The sequence below is a fragment of the Hyperolius riggenbachi genome, chromosome 4 (genome assembly GCF_040937935.1).
Source record: "Hyperolius riggenbachi isolate aHypRig1 chromosome 4, aHypRig1.pri, whole genome shotgun sequence".
In the NCBI taxonomy this organism is placed as follows: domain Eukaryota; kingdom Metazoa; phylum Chordata; class Amphibia; order Anura; family Hyperoliidae; genus Hyperolius; species Hyperolius riggenbachi.
Window position 1 is genome coordinate 360,017,541 of NC_090649.1, and position 23,406 is coordinate 360,040,946.

Consider the following 23,406-nt stretch of genomic DNA (forward strand, 5'->3'; position numbering starts at 1 on the left):
AAGCCTCTTCCCCCTAAAGCAGATATCACCAAATAGAATGCTGGGTGAGTACATCACCCCTTCCTGTTCCAGTGATGATCGCATGACTCCTATGTCTGAAACCCAGTACATGCAGCTCAAGGCAGCATTAGTACACATTGGAGAAACACCGTTGTTGCTGCAACTAGGGAGAGGAGATAAAAGTTAATCATCATACTTCCCACTTACTTATTTCTGCATGGGTGAGGATCAGAAACCAAGAAAGAATCAACTGAACTCCAGGGTATTTAGCACAGGTATATACTAGCATATGCGCTGTGCTCATTAACTGCTGGGGAGGAACATCCAGCTCCCGGAGGCTTAGATGGAGTCTCAGAGGATGTAGATATACTACACATGAAAACATGAAAAGGTAACAGACAACTTAATTATCAAATTATTAAAGGTTATTCACAAGAATAAGATTTGAAAATAGTGGTTGTTATGCCACGCACGTAGTGTGAACTTCGTCTCTGAGAAGACTCAGCAGAAGCAGATATACTGTTTTCAAAAATGGATTAAAGCTGAAAACATATGGAATGTCTACTCTTTGCGGAGTACAGACTACCAAGAAACCTCCTACCTTCCTGCATGGATAATTAGTTTCTCTGAGAAGTCGAGTTCTTATTTTCAGACACCTACGATCAGCTCCAGAAGGTGAATTCTATTGGATAGTGCGATCTTACCCCTCTTTAGCCAACTTCACAGAAGCAGTATTCCACACTCCCCCACTACAGAGGATGTGTTACTGAGTCTTTGTAGTGGGGGAGTCTAGGAGGGGGCTGCAACCCTCCAAAGCGTGACCGACTCCTGTGGTGAGAGTAAGTGGAGCTGGTGAGTGAGACATTTTTGACTATAAGATATCAGTGATTGGAATAGTATGTTGAAGGCATAACAGCCATTTGGAAAGAGCCTGCATACTACTTAGTATTGTAATGCCAGGCAGATCTCCTGCTTTCTTTCAGCTGCTATGCCCCAATCTACAAGCACCTTCTTCACCCTATGTGGCGCGTCCCCGCTTGAACGAGAGGTGAGGAAATAACACTTGCCCGACTTCGGTTACACCCAGGCCTTGGAGGTGCAAGGTATAGCAGCTGAGGCCTAGAAAGCCAGATTACCACCAGAACAAACAAGGCTATGCAGCTGGGTGATATTAGATAATGGAAAAAGCTACACAGATCACCACAGAAGTTATGGACAAGGAAGCAAGATTGCCCAGAGCAACCGCAGCTCTGTGCTTCCGATAACCACCACAAATAAACAAAACACAATGGTTGCTCAGGGCGACCTCCGCACTGAGTCTCTGACTGAGTAACAAGACAATAGACAGAAAGACAGATTGGTTTTCAGCGAACAAGACACACTGGTTGCTCAGGGCGACTGCAGCACTGAGCTTCTGACTGAGTAACAAGACAGATAATGGAGAGACAGACTGAATGCTTGCCAACCTAATCACTGCCCCAGCGATAGTAAGCATCCACACCGACTTGGACAAGACAAACAAGTAAGAGAGTAACTAATAGCAGCCTCAGCCTATAGTTACGTTCACAGAAACAGGACTAGCAGGAACAGACAGACAGAAGGATTGTTTGACTAGCAATAGCAAACATCCACACTGACACAGACAAGACAAACAGGTCGGAGCATAACTAATAGCAACCGCTGCTGCAGTTACATCCACAGGAACAGAGCAAGCAGGATAACTACCAGTCACGAATGTGGTGAAGACAGTCCCCAACTAACAGGATGGTAAGACTTCACTGTACCCAAGCGGGTGCAGTGAACGTCCAGCCAGGCAAGGTAATGCAAAGCAAAGCAATACAAAATACAACTTTCACAGCATGGACCCAGCAACAACTCAGGTAAGTTGTACGCTATGTTGGGCGAGGTCTGAAATGAGAGGTAGGCTTTTCTATGGACATCAGCCAATGGGAACAGACATGCAAATTCCCACACAGCTGAATGGTAATCATGCAATCCTGTGCTACACTGATTGAAAGCTGCAAGCTGCCCGTGAATGAACAGGATTCTCATTACAAATGCATGCCAGATTATGCAACTACATGCATGTAAGAAATCCACAACTTTCTGGCTGCAGTTCAACTGCAGTAAGCCATCGGCGGATTCATGACAACATCCTGGGCTACTCTGAACTGCAGAGTGATTGCAAATAGCAATGCCTCTAATTGCAAATGCAAACAAAACCAAGCAACCAAATGCATGTAGAGAAATCAAAACTGCTCGGCTGCAGCTCCGCTGCAACCAGCAGGAGGGTTCCTTACAATTATTGAATTGATTTAGAAATTTGGAAGCACTGCTGAGCATGCTAGTTTGAAGCAGGTTAATGAAGCACCACATAATTTGGGGCTACCTTAAAGGCAAAGGCTATATGCAGCTCTGCAATGCCAAGTGTATTGCTTGGGAGCCAGTTCCTGGTAAAAGGGGGCCTAAAGTGAGAAACATATGGAGCCTGCCATGTTGATTTAATTTTAAACAATACTAGTTGCCTGGCTGTCCTGCTGATCCTCTGCATTTAATACTTTCAGCCATAGACCCTGAACAAGCATGCAGATCAGATGTTAGACAAAAATCTGGCAAAATGTGCTATTTGCTGGCTTCAGGTGTGTGACTCAGACACTTCTGCAGCCAAAGAGGTCGGCAGGACCGTCAGGCAACTGGTTTTGTTTAAAGAGACACTGAAGCGAAAAAAAATTATGATATTATGATTTGTATGTGTAGTACAGCTAAGAAATAAAACATTAAGATCAGATACATCAGTCTAATTGTTTCCAGTACAGGAAGAGTCAAGAAACTCCAGTTGTTATCTCTATGCAAAAAAGCAATTAAGCTCTGTGACTTTCAAAGTCGTAGAGAGGGCTGTTATCTGACTTTTATTATCTCAAGTGTTATTGAACTATTTACTTTTTCTCTGCTAGAGGAGAGGTCATTAGTTCACAGACTGCTCTGAAAGAATCATTTTGAATGCTGAGTGTTGTGTAATCTGCACATATTATAGAATGATGCAATGTTAGAAAAAACACTATATACCTGAAAATAAAAATATGAGAATATTTTCTTTGCTGCTAAACTTCTAGTAATTATTCATAGTACACAACCAATTCCTTATATCATATATATTTTTTTCGCTTTAGTGTCTCTTTAAAAGGAAATTAATATGGCTGCCTCCAGATCCCTCATATTAGATTCCCTTTAAGGTGATACTTAAAGGTCATTTGTCGCGAAAATCTTAACATTTAAAATATATGTAAACATATACAATTAAAAAGTACGTTTATTCCAGTATAAAATGAGACAAATTACTTTTCTCTAATGTTGCTGTCACTTACAGTAGGTAGTAGAAATCTGACAGAACCGACAGGTTTTGGACTAACCCATCTCCTCAGGGGGGTTCACAGGGATTTCTTTGTTTTCAAAATGCACTTAGTGAATGGCAGTTGCTCCATCCAACTGCCAAAAAAGTGTACGGTGTGCAGGGAGGTTGGTTAGCATCTTTGTATAACTCTTTTTTCAGGGAGTGTCTTTATAAAAAATAAAGGCCATGCTGAGAATCCCCTGTGGAGAGATGGACTAGCCCAAAACTTGTCGGTAATGTCAGATTTCTACTACTTACTGTAAGTGACAGCAACATGGGAGAAAAGCAATTTATGGCTCATTTTACTCACGTAGAAACATACTTCTTATTTGTATGTGTTTTAAACTTTCAGGTTTTCGCGACAGTTCCCCTTTAAAGGGGAACTGAAGAGAGAGGTATATGGAAGCTGTCATGTTTGTTTCCTTATAAGTCTGATCTGACAAGACTAGCTGCATGCTTGTTTCTGGTTTTAATCAGATACTACTGCAGAGAAATAGACCAGCAGGGCTGCCAGGCAACTGGTATTGATTAAAAGGAAATAAACATGACAGCCTCCATATACCTCTCTCTTCAGTTCCCCTTTAAGTGAAAATAAAGTGAAGCGATAAACAGTTGTATATTTCCTCCTCCTGTGCATGCGCAGAAGACCTAGACTGACACGACAACCAGTTACCGGGACGGATTGCAGCTGAACGGCAGACCGCGGGAGGACGGCAAGGGACTCACACGTGCTTATGGGGCTGGAGGAAGCCCCCCGTAAGTATCAAATGTTTATTATTTTACGTCTCTGGTACACTTTAAAAGGCATTTTGTTGATAATGTGTGAAAATATCACCTAGGAGAAAACTTAGGAGAAAAAGTTAATTGCATATGACCCGTTCACTCTTCCTTGATAAATTCTGTCGATACCAACAAGAATGACCAAAATATCGACCTAGAACTGTACAAACATCTAATTACACTAGATGTATAATGATCACTATAAGCAGCATTTTTCTGCACTAAACTTTTTAGGATTACATCTTTTCCTAAATGATTGATAACAGGGATGCTAAAGCCTCGTACACAAGGTAGATTATCTTCAGCTGAGACAGCTGGTCGGTATAATCATGGCAGAGAATCTAGCGTGTGTAGAGCTGCCTTGTGACATCTCTATACATAATTTCCAAGTGTCCCTGCCATGCCCGTTTCTTGGGCCGTGCGGGGCGTGCTGCCGCCCTGAGCGCTGTTGGGAGGGGGGCGCTGTAATGGAGGGGGAAGCCAGAGCCGCGGAGAGGGCAGCCCGACCTCTCCCTCCCTCTCCTAGGCCGCCCTCCGTGCTCCCCCCTCAGACGCATACTCAGGCAGGAAGCGCCGGTGTTTACAACTCACCTCCCTGGCTCCAAGCGCTGCTCTCCTCTCGCCGCAGGTCTCCTCTCTGTATACACGCTGATACACACGCTGCCGGAAGCAGCGTGTGTATCAGCGTGTAGGCAGAGAGGAAAAGACCGGCGGCGAGAGAGCAGCGCTTGGAGCCAGGGAGGTGAGTTGTAAACAGCGGCGCTTCCTGCCTGAGTATGCTTCTGAGGGGGGAGCACGGAGGGCGGCCCAGGAGAGGGAGGGAGAGGTCGGGCTGCCCTCCCCGCGGCTCCGGCTCCCCCCTCCATTATGGGGGACAGCTACCTAATCTAACCTACGCTGGGGGGCAGCTACCTAATCTAACCTACGCTGGGGGGCAGCTACCTAATCTAACCTATACTGGGGGGGCACCTTCCTAATCTAACCTACACTGGGGGGCAGCTACCTATCTAACCTATACTGGGGAGCAGCTACCTAATCTAACCTATACTGGGGGGGGGGGGGGGGGGGAGGGGGGCACCTACCTAATCTAACCTACACTGGGGGACAGCTACCTATCTAACCTATACCGGGGGGCAGCTACCTTATCTAACCTACTCTGGGGGGCACCTACCTAATCTAACCTACACTGGGGGGCAGCTACCTATCTAACCAACACTGTGGGGCAGCTACCTAATCTAACCTATACTGGGGGGCACCAACCTAATCTAACCTAGACTGGGGAGCAGCTACCTATCTAACCTACACTGGAGGGCAGCTACCTAATCTAACCTACACTGGGGGGCAGCTACCTATCTAACCAACACTGTGGGGCAGCTACCTATCTAACCTATACTAGGGGGCACCTACCTAATTAACCTACACTGGGGGGCAGCTACCTATCTAACATACACTGTGGGGCAGCTACCTATCTAACCTATACTGGGGGGCACCTACCTAATCTAACCTACACTGGGGGCAGCTACCTATCTAACCTACACTGGGGGGGCAGCTACCTATCTAACCTACACTGGGGGGCAGCTACCTACCTAATCTAACCTATACTGGGGGGCAGCTACCTAATCTAACCTATACAGGGGGCAGCTACCTATCTAACCTATACTGGGGGCACCTGTCTAATCTAGCCTATACTGGGGGGGAGCTACCTAATCTAACCTATACTGGGGGGCACCTACCTATCTAACCTATACTGAGGGGCACCTACCTATCTTACCTATACTGGGGGGGGGGCAGCTACCTATCTAACCTATACTGGGGGGGGGGGCAGCTACCTATCTAACCTATACTGGGGGCACTTATCTAACCTGTATTGGGGGCACCTACCTACCTAGCTAGCCTATACAGGTGGCAACAATACTGGCTACCTATATTGGAGACAACCAACCTAAATAACCTATAATGGGGGCACCTACCTATCTAACCTATGCTGGGGGCAACTATTCTGGCTACCTATATCAGAGGCACCCACCTAGCTAACCTGTACTGGGGCACCTACCAATCTAACTTATACCGAGGGCGCCTGCCTATCTAACCTATACTGGGGCAACTATACTGGCTACCTATACTGGAGGCACCTACCTGGCTAACCTATAGTGGGGGCAACTATACTGGCTCACCTATGCCTGGCTACCTATACTGGGGGACCTATAGCTGGCTACCTAAACTGGGGTACCTATTCTTGGCTACCTATACTGGGAGGACCTATACTAAGTGCAACTAGACCTGGCAAACCTATACTGCGGGCACCCATACCTTGCTCCGGGGGGAGGGGTCCGGGGGGGGGGGGGCGCAATTTTTACACCCTCGCCCTGGGTGCATTTTAGCCTAGAAACTGCACTGGTCCCTGCGTCCGTCTCTGTGTCAGTGCCTTTTGCACTGCACATGTGTAGGGGCAGACGCAGAGACACTGGCGAGAGCCGCAGGAGAACAGGGCCAGAGGGGGCGGGAGTGTGTGCGTACGCGCCGTGCGTACGCGAGCGTACATGCGCACACCGGATTTGTGACAGATCTAGCACGTTTTTAAACGGGCTAAGGTCACTAGTCATCTACATAACTAAAATACAGTTGTAATGCATGGCATGGACACACTGAGGCCAGCTGACAGTTAAACCACACAGTTATCAAGCAGCAACTGCTCATTCAACAGCTGATGTTCCAGAAATCCTATATACTAACTGAAGGTTGAACCCTGGGCAGCAGCTTAGTGTGGGTGACACAATGGTGGGCAGTGGCTTATTGCGGCAATTGTGCTGTGCGCACCGACTTTAGGTGGCGGGAGCTCTATGGCGGTTGTGGTGTTGGGAAGCTGGGGCTTTGCGGCGATTGTGGTGTGCGACTGTTTTGAGGATCGGGGGTTTACTGGATTAACATAAGGTGCAGCAGATGGCGAATTGACAAGTGACCAACTATACCATTGTGCTCAATAGCTATGGTACTTAACGGAAATGTCCAGGCTAGATAAAAAAAAAAAAAGATCTACTTACCCGAGGCTTCCTCCAGCCCCTGGCAGTCGCTATGTCCCAGAACGCAGCTCCGCTCTCAGCAACCCCAACTGACATATTGCAATCAGAAGTGTATGAACATTTACAGTCACAACAAAGTGTACATCAGAGTCTAGCCTTTTCAACAACCATACATGACAACTGTGGGGAAGCATGAGTCATTGATGTGAGGTGCACATCGACTATGGAAGTGGGTGCAGGCCAATCAGCATTCTACCAACGGAGTGATTCACTGTGCAAATTAACCAGGGGAATTCCAGATACGTGTCAGAAATAACTGTACAGTAAAACTGGTTGTTATTAGGGCACCAGATTAGTTGGATGGTGACTGCAACCATGCTTAACCACTTGAGGACCGTGGGCTTTACCCCCCTTAAGGACCAGACCCCTTTTTTTCATTCAGACCACTGCAGCTTTCACGGTTTATTGCTTGCTCATACAACCTACCACCTAAATGAATTTTGGCTCCTTTTCTTATCACAAATAAAGCTTTCTTTTGGTGCTATTTGATTGCTGCTGCGATTTTTACTTTTTATTATATTCATCAAAAAAGACATGAATTTTGTCAAAAAAATGATTTTTTTCAATTTCTGTGCTGACATTTTTCAAATAAAGTAAAATTTCTGTATACATGCAGCACGAAAAATGTGGACAAACATGTTTTTGATTAAAAAAAAAACCATTCAGCCTATATTTATTGGTTTGGGTAAAAGTTATAGCGTTTACAAACTATGGTGCAAAAAGTGAATTTTCCCATTTTGTAGCATCTATGACTTTTCTGACCACCTGTCAAGTTTCATGAGGGGCTAGAATTCCAGGATAGTATAAATACCCCCCAAATGACCCAATTTTTGAAAGAAGTCATCCCAAAGTATTCACTGAGAGGCATAGTGAGTTCATAGAAGACATTATTTTTTGTCACAAGTTAGCGGAAAATGACAGTTTGTAACAAGAAAAAAAAAAAGTTTCCATTTCTGCTAACTTGTGACAAAAAAAAATGAAATCTGCCACGGACTCACCATGCCCCTCTCTGAATACCTTGAAGTGTCTACTTTCCAAAATGGGGTCATTTGTGGGGTGTGTTTACTGTCCTGGCATTTTGAGGGTGCTAATTTGTAAGCACCCCTGTAAAGCCTAAGAGTACTCATTGGACTTTGGGCCCCTTAGCGCACTTAGGGTGTAAAAAAGTGCCACACATGTGGTACCGCCGTACTCAGGAGACGTAGTATAATGTGTTTTGGGGTGTATTTTTACACATACCCATGCTGGGTGGGAGAAATATCTCTGTAAATGACAATTGTTTGATTTTTTTTTACACACAATTGTCCATTTACAGAGATATTTCTCCCACTCAGCATGGGTATGTGTAAAAATACACCCCAAAACACATTATACTACTTCTCCTCAGTACGGTGATACCACATGTGTGGCACTTTTTTGCACCCTAACTGCGCTAAGGGGCCCAAAGTCCAATGAGTACCTTTAGGATTTCACAGGTCATTTTTGTTTCAAGACTACTCCTCACGGTTTAGGGCCCCTAAAATGTAAGGGCAGTATAGGAACCCCACTAATGACCCCATTTTAGAAAGAAGACACCGCAAGGTATTCCGTTAGGAGTATGGTGAGTTCATAGAAAATTTTATTTTTTGTCACAAGTTAGCGGAAATTGATTTGAATTGTTTTTTTTTTCACAAAGTGTCATTTTCCGCTAACTTGTGACAAAAAATAAAATCTTCTATGAACTCACCATACTCCTAACGGAATACCTTTGGGTGTCTTCTTTTTAAAATGGGGTCATTTGTGGGGTTCCTGTACTGCCCTGGCATTTTAGGGGCCCTAAACCATGAGGAGTAGTCTTGAAACCAAATGTCGCAAAATGACCTGTGAAATCCTAAAGGCACTCATTGGACTTTGGGCCCCTTAGCGTACTTAGGGTGTAAAAAAGTGCCACACATGTGGTACCGCCGTACTCAGGAGAAGTAGTATAATGTGTTTTGTGGTGTATTTTTACACATACCCATGCTGGGTGGGAGAAATATCTCTGTAAATGACAATGGTTTGATTTTTTTTACACACAATTGTCCATTTACAGAGAGATTTCTCCCACCCAGCATGTGTATGTGTAAAAATACACACCAAAACACATTATACTACTTCTCCTGAGTATGGCGATACCACATGTGTGACACTTTTTTGCAGCCTAGGTGCACTAAGGGGCCCAACGTCCTATTCACAGGTCATTTTGAGGCATTTGTTTTCTAGACTACTCCTCACGGTTTAGGGCCCCTAAAATGCCAGGGCAGTATAGGAACCCCACAAGTGACCCCATTTTAGAAAGAAGACACCCCAAGGTATTCCGTTAGGTGTATGGCGAGTTCATAGAAGATTTTATTTTTTGTCACAAGTTAGTGAAAAATGACACTTTGTGAAAAAAAAACATTAAAAATCAATTTCCGCTAACTTTTGACAAAAATTAAATTTTCTATGAACTTGTCATACACCTAACAGAATACCTTGGGGTGTCTTTTTTCTAAAATGGGGTCACTTGTGGGGTTCCTATACCGCCCTAGCATTTTACGGGCCCAAAACCGTGAGTAGTCTGGAAACCAAATGTCTCAAAATGACTGTTCAGGGGTATAAGCATCTGCAAATTTTGATGACAGGTGGTCTATGAGGGGGCGAATTTTGTGGAACCGGTCATATGCAGGGTGGCCTTTTAGATGACAGGTTGTATTGGGCCTGATCTGATGGATAGGAGTGCTAGGGGGGTGACAGGAGGTGATTGATGGGTGTCCCAGGGGGTGGTTAGAGGGGAAAATAGATGCAATCAATGCACTGGGGAGGTGATCGGAAGGGGGTCTGAGGGGGATCTGAGGGTTTGGCCGAGTGATCAGGAGCCCACACAGGGCAAATTAGGGCCTGATCTGATGGGTAGGTGTGCTAGGGGGTGACAGGAGGTGATTGATGGGTGTCTCAAGGTGTGATTAGAGGGGGGAATAGATGCAAGCAATGCACTGGCGAGGTGATCAGGGCTGGGGTCTGAGGGCGTTCTGAGGGTGTGGGCGGGTGATTGAGTGCCCTGGGGCAGATAGGGGTCTAATCTGATGGGTAGCAGTGACACGGGTGATTGATGGGTAATTAGTGGGTGTTTAGGGTAGAGAACAGATGTAAACAATGCACTTGGGAGGTGAGTTGACGTCGGATCTGCGGGCGATCTATTGGTGTGGGTGATCAGATTGCCCGCAAGGGGCAGGTTAGGGTCTGATTGATGGGTGGCAGTGACAGGAGGTGATTGATGGGTGGCAGTGACAGGGGGTGATTGATGGGTGATCAGTGGGCTATTACAGGGAAGAACAGATGTAAATAATGCACTGGCGAATTGATAAGGGGGGGGGGAGGGTCTGATGGCAATCTGAGGGTGTGGGTGGGTGATTGGCCCCGCAAGGGGCAGATTAGGGTCTGATCTGATGGGTAACAGTGACAGGTGGTGATAGGGGGTGATTGATGGGTGATTGATGGGTAATTAGTGGGTGTTTAGAGGAGAGAACAGATGTAAACACTGCACTTGGGAGGTGATCTGACGTTGGATCTGCGGGCGATCTATTGGTGTGGGTGGGTGATCAGATTGCCCGCAGGGGGCAGGTTAGGGGCTGATTGATGGGTGGCAGTGACAGGGAGTGATTGACAGGTGATCAGGGGATAGATGCATACAGTGCACAGGGGGGGGAGGTCTGGGGAGAATCTGAGGGGTGGGGGGGTGATCAGGAGGGAGCAGGGGGCAATTTAGGGCATAAAAAAAATAGCGTTTACAGATAGTGACAGGGAGTGATTGATGGGTGATTAGGGGGGTGATTGGGTGCAAACAGTGGTCTGGGGGGTGGGCAGGGGGGCGATCAGGGGGCAGGGGGGGGGGGGAAATCAGTGTGCTTGGGTGCAGACTAGGGTGGCTGCAGCCTGCCCTGGTGGTCCCTCGGACACTGGGACCACCAGGGCAGGAGGCAGCCTGTATAATACACTTTGTATACATTACAAAGTGTATTATACACTTTGTATGCGGTGATCCGGGTGCTAGTTACCCGCCGGCGCTTCCGAATGGCCGGCGGGTTACAGCGCGAGGGGGGCGGAGCCAGTCGCCAGCGGAGAATCGCGTCACGAATTGACGCGGTCGCTCCGCCCATGCCCGTACAAGGACCGCCGCCTCTGTGCATGCAGCGGTCCTTGCGGGATCCACTTACCGGCCGCCTCTGTGCAGTGGGCGGTCGGCAAGTGGTAAATGTGGGTTCATCACAGAAAACAGCTGCTTTTTGCACAGGACCACTGAAACTGACTGACTACTTGGACTGGATGGCAGAGGGTTACCATATTTGAGGAATTATGTTTTGAGCTCGATTCCCCAACCCTCATCTTAAAGAGAATCTGTATTGTTAAAATCGCTCAAAAGTAAACATACTAGTGCGTTAGGGGACATCTCCTATTACCCTCTGTCACAATTTCGCCGCTCCTCGCCGCATTAAAAGTGGTTAAAAACAGTTTTAAAAAGTTTGTTTGTAAACAAACAAAATGGCCACCAAAACAGGAAGTAGGTTGATGTACAGTATGTCCACACATAGAAAATACATCCATACATAAGCAGGCTGTATACAGCATTCCGTTTGAATCTCAAGAGATCATTTGTGTGTTTCTTTCCCCCATGCACTGAAGTTTCAGGCTGCTCTTTTCTTCCTGCAAACAGCTTTGCCCTTGTTTGTAATTCCTCAGTATGTGAAAGCCCAGCCAGCTCAGAGGACGATTTATCCAGCTGATTAGAGCAGCTTCTCTCTTCTCTCTTATCTAAATAACACACAGGCAGTGTGCATAGAGGGGCCAGAAAGGGTGAGTTCATAGCAGAACCACAACACTGAAGAACTTGGCAGCCTTCCAGACACAGGCCGACAAGTCTGACAGGGGAAAGATACATTGATTTATTACAGAGACTGTCATAGTAGAAAGTGCTGCAGTTAGCCAGAACACATTAGAATAGCTTTTGGAACATGTAGGATGATAAAAAACAGGATGCAATTTTTGTTACGGAGTCTCTTTAACCACTTCGCAGCCCAGGTACAGTATATCTACGCTCCTTTGGACTTCAGTTCCCCGCCCGGAGCGTAGATATACGCACCCCCAGCCGCCACCGCCGCCGCTGTCCGCGCTCCCATGTGCGCTCTCTCCCGCGATCGTGCACGCTGCTGCCCGCTCGCCCGGAGATCAATGAACGGGAAAATCCATTCCCGTTCGTTGATCTCTGCCCCCGCAATGATCGGCATGCTTCTACAAGAAGCAGCGCGATTCATTGTGAGAAAACTCAGTTTCCCAGCCTCCCTTCCTGAAAGCGTCCTTCTGACGCTTGCAGGACGCCTAAAAAAAAAAAATTGTGGCCATCTTGTGGCCAAAAAGTAATACTACACCCAAACATTTTTTTTCATATACAAATACATTATTTTCACTATTTATTTTAACTAATTAACTCCCGCACTCCCCAATTGTTACCAATATTTTTTTTTTAAATATTAATTTAATAAATTAAAAAAAATTACAATAAAAAAAAAAACTTAAATAGTTACCTTAGGGACTGAAATCTTTAAATATTTATATCAAGAGGGTATAACACTGTTACTTTATAAATTTTGGGCTTGTAATTAGGGATAGACACAAAACTGAAAAAAATGCACCTTTATTTGCAAATAAAATATTGGCGCCAAACATTGTGATAGGGACATAATTTAAACGGTGTAATAACTGGGACAAATGGGCATATAAGTTACATGGATTTTAATTATAGTAGCATGCATTATTTAAAAAATATAATGGCGGAAAACTGAAAAATAATGTTTTTTTTTAAATGTTTTCCTATTTTCCCATTAAAACACATTTAGAATAAAATAATTCTTGGCATAGTGTCCCACCTAAAGAAAGCCTAATTGGTGGTGAAAAAACAAGATATAGTTCATTTTATTGTGATAAGTAATGATAAAGTTATAGGCGAATGAATGTAAGGAGCGCTGAAAAGAGAAAATTGCTTGGATGCTGAAGGGGTAAAACCCCTCAGTTGTGAAGTGGTTAAACACATTTGATACAACCTCAAATAGACATATTTGGCAACTGGATCTACCACCAAACACCCATAGCCACTGTTAGATAAACTCAGCATCATACTGAGTCAATTTCACTGTGTCCAGCTGCTGTCCCTGCTGCAAGGGGTAATTATTCAGGATATTAGCAGATAGTCACTGAAATGTAACTTGACCGTGTATGTTGTCTAACACACAGGTCCCTGTAATAGTTTGCTACTTTTAAAATTATTAAAATGGTGGCCCAGCATTGCCCGGGTATGTATTTGGCTGGTGTTGGCTCCGCCCACTTTTCCTAACCCTAACAAATACTCAACTTGGCATCAATAATTTGCATTGAAATAAAATAAATCTGATTGGCTGTAACTTCAACCATTTTCTGAATTTGAACCCCAATCACGCAATGGCCAACTGCACCATGTACAGGTGATTAATAGTGCAAGAGGCTTGTGCCATTAACAGTGCAAGAATCGCAGCAATGAAATATTCCGCTTGAAAATCAATAGGTGAATTTTGATTGGCTTTTGTAGGCTCCACCCACTTTTCTGAATATTAATCCCTATCACCCAGTGACCAATTATGCAAAGTTTTACAGCCCTACCATTAACAGTGTAAGAATGGCTGCAGTTTACAATTTATCAGTGAAATTTGTATTTTTCTCCGCCCACTGATGACCCTGCATTGCCCGATTACGTATTTGGCTGGTGTTGGCTGCTCCCACTTTTCCTAACCCTAACACACACTTACTCAATTATTCAATGTCCAAGTTTGTGAGATTTGCGGTCTTTAGCATCAATAACTTGAATTAAAATTATACAAATCAGATTGGCTGTTTGTGGCTCCACCCCCTTTTATTAATGTAAACCCCAGTCACCCAATGACCAACTGTACCAGGTTTGAGGCTTGCACCATTAACAGTGCAAGAATGGCAGCAATGAAATATTCCCCTTAAAAATCAATAGGTGAATTTTGATTGGCTTTTATAGGCTCCACCCACTTTTTGAATATTAATCCTAGTCACCCAGCGACCAACTGTGCACAGATTGAGAACCCTAACATTAACAGTGTAAGAATGGCTGCAGTTTACATTTTTCCAGTGAAATTTGTATTTGTCTTCGCCCACTTTTTGGTTATGGTTATAAAAAGTATCCTATACTTTATTCCAGGTAATGTACTATCTGTGTGCCAAATTTCATTCAAATCCGATCAGCCGTTTTTGTGTGATCGAGTAATAAACATCCAAACATCCGAGTTTTCCCATTTATAATATTAGTAGGATTTAATATGCTCAGAAGAGCCCAAACATTTCCAACTACCCATATACACTATTTTTCCCTTTGCTGTATTTAAAAGTAAAGACTTGTGTGGGGGTAGATAACATTTAAAAATAATGCAAACCTTGGTAAACAAGATATAACATTTAAGTTCTCTGGATTTTTTTCTGCAGGAAAGTGAAATAAAAGTACAACATATGACAACTTACTGATGATGTGAGCTGCATATATTAGAAAGTCTTTCAAACTCTTCACTGCTTAGATCCTGTTCAGAATAGTTGATCGAGAGTAATGACGTAGACTTTGCTCTCTTCCATTTTGATTCTACAGAATGAAAATATTGAAGAAATGAAACATGGTTTTAGTTACTCAAATGATCTTGGTAAAACAAATCGCTGTACACTCACAGTAGCAGACAAATTATATATCCCATAGATCAGTGTTTCTCAACATTATATTGGTATGTACCCCTTTTAAAACCCTGTACTCACCAAGTACCCCCTGACATAGTAAACATTATCACAAGTACCCCCTAGCATAGTAAACATTATCACAAGTACCCCTTGACGAATATACATTTAATCGTAGTACATGATAATTGGTTCTAGCCGGACTATCTAAAAGTTATAGTTTGCTACACACATTAGAGGGGGGTTTACTTTACTGAATTTAAAACAATTCAATACAAAACTCCAAAAAAAGAAGGTATTTGCAAATAGTAAGTGCCGCGTAATCTCTAAAGGGTGCTTCAAGGCCTGATGCTGTACAGACAAGTCACTAGCCTCCAGGGTAAGGAAATGTTCTGTTGCAAATCAGGGTAATAACATGTTCTGTTGGTTTTGAGTGGGCATAGCGCTAGTGCTCAGCTAGTTTGATCCACTAGGCAGATCACTCGCCAATGTATCAGGGAGGATCTGGCGGGCACAGTTCAGAGGTGTGTACAGGGCTTCATAAATAGCAATGTTTCAAGAGGCGCCCCACAATACCAGCTATAAGTTCCTTCAAGTGTCACACTGAAGCTACTCCACGGATGTATACTTTTCATCCAAAGCAAATCTTGTCAGTAAAACAGCATCGCTCAAGTGATCCACCTCAGGATATTGGCAATTCACTTCTTCCACCTCCAGAGATCCCATGCAAGGTCTTTATATACCTAAGGTGCAGCTCAGTGCACAATATAAGCAGAAAAGGGAATCTCTCATTGGAATTATTCCAAAGACATATTTATTTGAGTAAAAACTTTTCCACAAGCACAGCAAAGTACACTCACATTCAGAGGGTCCTACTCCAGTAGAGACCCTTCAGGCTAGTACACTTCCCACTCTATGTGGTACTATTCCAAAATACTTGCGGTGTGCGGTGTGTGCAGCGTTGCCCGCTTTCGTTCCGACTAGTTTCGGCCTTCCGCTGTCATCAGGATATCATGCCCTGCTCACTTGACAATTCACTCACATTCTTCTAACGTACCATAGCGTCCGATAATAGCTATCCTATGCTTTATTTCCCACACCAACTCGCCTACAACTTTGCTCCTGCTGCTTACCTGCTGCTGGTGAACTCTGTCATACCGCTCCGAAGCAGCTGCCAAGCTAGCAAAGTTCCGTCACGAAAATCAAGATAATAATAATAATCCGAACATTTGTATAGCGCTTTTCTCCTGTCGGACTCAAAGCGCTCAAGAGCTGCAGCCACTGGGACGCGCTCAGGAGGCCACCCTGCAGTGTTAGGGAGTCTTGCCTTGAACTCCTTACTGAATAGGTACTTGACCTAGCCAGGATTCGAACCCTGGTCTCCCATGTCAAAGGCGGAACCCTTAACCAGTACACTATCCAGCCACTGATGACGACGAGGCCTCAGACACTGAAGCGCCAGCTCCGTCACTCCAGCAAATTATGCAAGGTATCACAACTTGCCAAGCAGACCTTACAACTATTACCACTAAATTGGAGGAGGTGAGATCGGATGTCTCCCTCCTCCTCAGAGCTGACATGCAGTCGCTCCGAACCCGAGTGACGGAGGCAAAAGAGAGAGTCAGCCACCTTGAGGACCATATGCCGCCTGCACAGCGTGACATTTCGCAGACCCAGACCGAAGTTAAAACTATGGGAAGGCCAAGAGGATCTGTAGAACCGCAACAGGCGTTCTAACATCCGTATAGTGGGCCTACCAGAAAAGCTTGAAGGTAACTCTCCGGAGATCTTTGCGGAGAAGCTACTCATTGATGTGTTTGGCAGGGAGACTTTCTCCACCGCCTTTAATATAGAACGTGCGCACCGAGTATCTCCCAAGGTTCCACCACCGGGATTCACCCCCTCGCATATTTATTATGACACTTTTAAACATCAGAGATTGTGATGCAATTCGCAAAGAAGCCCACGCCAAGGGTGAAATAAGCTATAAAAACGCCTGCATCTCGTTATACCCTGACTACTCAATCGATCTACAAAAACAAAGAGCAACTTTCATCAACATCAAAAAGAAGCTGCGTGATCAATGCCTGGTCTATGCTATGCTCTACCCTTCTAAGCTGTGTGTGGTGGTGAACGACCGCGTCCATTTTGTCAACACCCCAGAAGCTAGCGCAGACTGGCTGGAAACACGCCCAACCACTAACCGTTCTGCACGCAATCAAAACTCTCCGTATGAGTGACTATACTATGGCCCTACATACTGCTATCTCCATCCCTGTTGTTCGCCTGTATATGACATCGTGACTTTTCACTTGGTGTTCGAGATACTTTTTACTGCTTCCTTCTCTCCCCTGTGTACTACACGCTGCCTGGTTACTATACGTGACTTTATCCTCATTATTAGCTATATAGTGAGCTGACTTTAAAGATTTTGAAAATGATCATTTTGGAGCTTAAACTTCACCTATGTCACAATGTACGTTTCCTGCACCGGCGTGCCTGGCAGCCCAATGGCGCACGCCAACCGGATTACTTTACCACTGCAATCAGGACTTATCTCCTTGGATACACATACCAACATGCCTGTGATCTTTGGGGGTCTCAGTGCTGGAACTGTCTGGTGGAGGATGGTGGAAAAGAATCCCTCTCCTGAGATAAGTATTGAAAAGGTTAGGTAGCAAACGTCACACATTTATTTCCTTGACAATTTTACAGGGGCACTATAGCAAAAAAATTTTGCTCTTCTAATTTCCCTATTATCAGTTATGTAATAGGGAGCACAAACATATCTCCCTAGAGTATGTATTTAAGTGGACCCAAATTAAAAATACAAGATTTTAGAAATAAAATCTATTTTCTAAATTATAATAATAAATAGCAGCCTTTTTTCAGCTGCATGATGACAAATATAAAATACTTTACATTTATTGGAGGAACCCCTCCCTTCTTTTCAAATTGCCGGGATTTTTCCGGCAAACTGGTGGAGTAGATGGTGTCCAGCAATGGAGGAATTGCTAATGGCTGCCCACAGTATAACCCTAGTTATGAAAAGAGAAGGGTGAAAAGCATGCAATGAAATGCTCATGGGCTTGAAGGAGTGTTTATTTATCTTTGATGTGTCAGAGTGGTGCAACTAAATATTTTTAATTAAAAAAATGTTTGGCTTGGGTCTGCTTTAAAAGACAACTGCAAGGAAAGGATCCGCAAACTGCGCTTGAGTTTGTAAAAAAGCCAGTTATCTTTAGTAGAAAGAATTCTCAGAAAGAACATCGACATCCACAGGATCAAACTGATGCGTGTCGGGTTCAAGGTGTGCCCTTAGCCGTAGTTTAAAAAAAAACTGAAAAAAAGGGTGGCGCTTTTAAAGGGAACCAGAGAGGAAGCACCCTTGTGTATTTTACCATGTATATCAGTAAGAACATTAGAGAAAACACTTACCATGCTCTCTGTTTCCTCCTCACTGCTAAAAGTGTCTGTTAACAGCAGTCACAAGAATCCCAGACTGAGCAATTAAATCTGGCTTTGCTGGGAATGATTATTGCTGAGTCATTATAGCAAAGCCACAAGGGGGCAGGCTTGGGCTTGAAATAACACCACAGAAGACAGACTTAGCTATAATCTTTCTGTAGCAAAGCTAGACGGAGCAGCCTGACTTCTCAGTCGGGGATTCTTATCAGACGTGATAACAGTCAGATTAAACAGAGAACAATGAAACAAAGGGCAGATTAGGTGTTTACTGTCATGTTCCCACTGATTTATAAGGTAAAATACAAGAGGGTGCTTCATCTCTGGTTCTCTTTAAGGGTGGGGAAAAAAACTCTGCCCACTCAAAGACTGCAACCACTTAAAATTTTAAAGAGGCAGATACATTTTGCATAGTACAAGAATAAAATCAATGTTTCTCTCTAAAAACACCTGGATTTTTATACAAAAATTACAAAAGTAGGTGTTGGAAATTACCTGGCAATGATATACAAAGAAGTAATGAAATGATACAAAGTGCAAATGCATGTTTGATATAGATGAAACGTATGACTGAATAGCGGTTAATAATCAATAGTCATACATAAGACTCCGATCACATCGAGTAATAAGACCTTCTAGAGTGATAGTAGACATTAAATCAATTCAGAAGGCTTCTCGTTTAAAGTGGAGCTGAACTCTTTCACAGGACAGAAGGAAAACATAGATAAATGTAACCTGTATGTATTTAGAGAGGTTAGCCTGTCTAATTCCCCCTCATTTGTGTCTAATCACAAGTTGAAATTTGATGTCTCCCGTGTCACATGACTGCCACGGCAGAGATGGAAGATAAGCTAATTTGAAAGCACAGGCTGTTATCAATATGTCTGCTTCCATGAATAAGGAAGTAGAAACAGTGCAGAGTTATTTTAGGATTTGTATCAGCTGTAACAAAGAAATGTTTTTTGTTTAAAGGTTATTATGCTGTTGTGTATCTTTTAGAGCAGAGAGGAAGTACTGAATTCAGGTCCGCTTTAAGGAAGGAGCATCTGGAGATCGCCACCTCTAACAGGGCAGCGTACTCTTTCTACTCCCTGGAAGACAAAAGAATATAGTGTTCCCCAATGTGTGATCTTGGATTTTGACTAGTGCAGCCCACATATTGCAGACAGCAAGTTGTACAAAATATTACATACTGTATATCACATATGTTGTGTCACAATTGACATAGTTAATGGAAAGATTTATTCTTGAAATTGAAATGACAGAGGTGCCCATCTGATGACATTTGCAATAGTAGAGAAACCACATAGATAAGAGCCCACGGCGGTCAGCCAAGTTAGAGTAAGCATCAGAACCCAGAATTCTCCCCAGGCATGCAAAACAAGTGGTTTTGCAAGAAAAAAAACTTAGCTTAGAAACCTGTATTATAAATTTGAGGGGCGATCGTGTATTAGAAATCCCTAGCCTATTAAACTGTTCTAAGCATGAGGAAACATGGGGATTAATGCAAGCATGTAGTTATCATGTAGTTATTTACAGAAAGTAGATTCCATCGTGGGGCTGTGAGGAAAGATAAATATTTTTAATTAACATATATTGCTAAATATAAATCTATAAAAAAAGCTATCCAAACTTTATGACTTTGTAAGATTTACTGAGTGTTTCACCCCCCCCCCCCCCTTTATTGTGCCACCTCTGAATGAGTTATGGCCCACTATATGGCTAAACAACTGGAAAGTCCAGGACCCAGGGTTACAGCTCACTCAATTTAAAACTATTTTGAGATGGTACTTGACGCCTACTTGTCTTCATAAATTAGCCCGGGGTGGGGATAAGTGTTGGAGATGTGGCCGGGAAGGTGTAACAGCTATACACATTTATGTGGTCCTGCCCCATAGTCGAACCTTATTGAGTAACCTGTTAAAAGAACATTTTCAGTTAACAGCCACAGAAGCTATATATTTAGCTATGCTGATAAATATGATAGCCCTGGCTGATCTCTTATAAAAGAAATAGGGACCATGGTTGCTAAATCTATGATAGCATACAATTAGAAAAGCTCTACGTCTCCAATATTGAATGAATGGATTAGCAGAATGGATATGTTGCATGACAGCGATGAAAATATTTGGAAAAACCTTGTAAAAGGCCTAACAGAGAGCACAGAAGAGGGGTACGATCTTACAGATCTAGTCGAGAATGTTGCAGCAGGAACTCCCGGTACTTGGACTGGCAGATATTGAACCAGACATGAGAAACGCATGTTGTAAGACAGGGAAAGAACTGTTGACAGGTGATGGGTGTTGAGGAAGTTAGTATGAAGGAAGGAATCTATGTTTTGAATGTATGTTAAGAGTTACAGGATGGAAGATAACAGGTGTGCAACGATTGGTGTCAGCAAGTAACAGAATTCTGATTATTAGGTGATCTGCAGTATCACCTATAATGCAGATAGATACCTGATTATATGATGATCTGCAGAATCACCAATAATACAAGTATACAGACAGTTACTGTGATGGTGAAGTATAGTGCTTGGTGCAACAGTAGTACTGATAGGTTTAGCTATGCCACACCAGAGGAGCTGGTGGGCACTAACAGTACTGAACCCCTCACCAGAGACAAGGGCCCTCTGGTGAGAGTAGAGTAGTCAGACTAAACGAGTTGGCAACAGACTGGCAGATACGGTACAAAGTCAGAAGACAAAGGCAAGAAGGTTATAACAGGCAGAGTCAGCAACTAGATCAGATGGGCAGAAGTGCAGAGTCACTGAGAGTAAGAATGGTCAGAATAAGCAAGAGTCATACACAGATAATACAATATTAAATAATGATTATGGCTATCAAAATCCTAACACTGTGTGAAATCCCCGGTTTCCTCCCGGATCAAAGCACACCGGATCTATCTAAGGTCTGAGCGCTAACACGAAGTATGCGCAACAGCAGACAAGTTGCGAGTGATTCCGAGAGGCTTAAGAAGCAGAGGAGACCCCTCCGGCACGCCCCTTCTCATCAACCAATGAGGAGCGCCGAGCATCTCCTCTGACGTCAGCCGACCGGCCGGTCAGCTGACACGCCTCCTCCCCGCATAAAGGTCTCGTCTGTGCGCGCGCGACATTGCAACCCTATGTGCTGCTGACAAACCCGTCCTCAGCGTGCTAGACGCCCGAGGACCGGAAAGACTGCTAGGCAAAGATATAGAGGCAGCTGCGGTGGTATCGCTGTTCACCGCAGCTGTCACTTTTGTGTTTGTTACAGTACCCCCCCCCCTCGAGGCATGGACTCCGGACACGTCCTGCATGGCTTCTCAGGATGCAACTAATGAAACTTTTTCCTAAGTTCCTCAGCATGCATGCCACAACTCGGCACCCAAGGCCTCTCTTCAGGCCCATACCCCTTCCAATGAACAAGGTACTGTACCGAGTTACTCACCCGACGAGAATCCGAAATCTGTTCAATCTCCCACTCAGGTTCACCATCAATCACATAGATCTAAAAACGAGTTTTTAGATCTATGTAATTTCCCAATTCAAGGAGCTGATCCGTGTATCCACCTGATCACTGCACAGAGGGGTCTGGAGCCTGTGCACTTAAGAGTGCTTGCGCAAGGAACACTTACACTGCGTCACCATCAATCACCACGGGGGGGAGGGCATTCTGCGGGATGCCATGCAACCGGAAGATGTGCTGAATGAAGAGATCCGTCAATTCTTGGACAAAGGGGAATCCGTCCAGAGGAATGAAATGAGCCATCTTGCTGAACCTGTCGACTACCACCCATATGACCGTTTTTCCTTTGGACCTGGGGAGTTCTCCCACAAAGTCCATGGACAAATGGGTCCATGGCTCCTTAGGCACCGGCAATGATTACAGAGTGCCCACAGGAGCCTGACGGGACGGCTTGTTCCTGGCACAAGTGGAACAATCCTTCACAAATTCTTTGCAATCGAGAGCCAAAGATGGCCACCAGACACATCTGGAAAGCAAATCCTGTGTCCGAGCAGCCCCAGGGTGCCCTGCATTCTTATGTGCATGAAACAACTGCAAGATCTGCAGGTGAATGGGAAGTGGTACAAATAGACCCAGCTCAGGTTTCCCCTCGGAAACATCTTGTTGATAGGGGCCTAAAGTGGTGGACCAATTTTCCCAAGTCTCAGTGGCCGCTAAGACCACTTTCTCTGGAAGAATGCTCTCAGGGTTTGATGACTGAACTGTCTCGGGCTCAAAACATCTAAACAAAGGCATCTGCTTTAACATTTTTACTACCTGGCTTATAGGTAATCACGAACCTGAACCTTGAGAAAAATAGGGACCAGCAAGCTTGTTGTGGACTAAGTCTCTTAGCCCCTTCTATGTATTCCAAATCCTTATGGTCCGTATAGACTGTGATTGTATGTTCTGCCCCCTCGAGCCAATGGCGCCATTCCTCAAATGCAAGTTTAAAGGCCAGAAGCTCCCTGTTTCCAATATCGTAATTTTTCTCGGCAGGGGAGAACTTACGTGAGAAAAAAGCACAGGGGTGCAACCTGCCTTGATAACCAGAGTGTTGTGACAGTATAGCCCCGACCCCAACCTCTGATGCATCCACCTCCACAATAAAGGGGAGAGTGATATCCACATGCCGCAAGATAGGAGCGGAACAAAACAGCTGCTTTAACCACCCTGGCGTTCTGATTAAATCGCCAGGACGGCTGCGGGAGGGTTTTTTTTAAATAAAAAAAAAACTATTCCATGCAGCCAACTGAAAGTTGGCTGCATGAAAGCCCACTAGAGGGCGCTCCGGAGGCGTTCTTCCGATCGCCTCCGGCGGCCAGAAGTAACACGGAAGGCCGCAATGAGCGGCCTTCCGTGTTTCGCTTACCTCGTCGCCATGGCGACGAGCGGAGTGACGTCATGGATGTCAGCCGACGTCCTGACATCA

General features: G+C 44.5%; 1 protein-coding gene across 1 annotated transcript in view; it reads right to left on the reverse strand.

Moving 5' to 3' along the window:
- The window catches only part of CNST (consortin, connexin sorting protein), a 233,628-nt gene that overhangs the window by 109,112 nt on the left and 101,110 nt on the right, over positions 1-23,406 (reverse strand). The window contains exon 6 of the mRNA XM_068231951.1: positions 14,821-14,935. Coding sequence (XP_068088052.1) covers positions 14,821-14,935 — 115 coding nt within the window. The remainder of the gene's footprint in view (positions 1-14,820; positions 14,936-23,406) is intronic.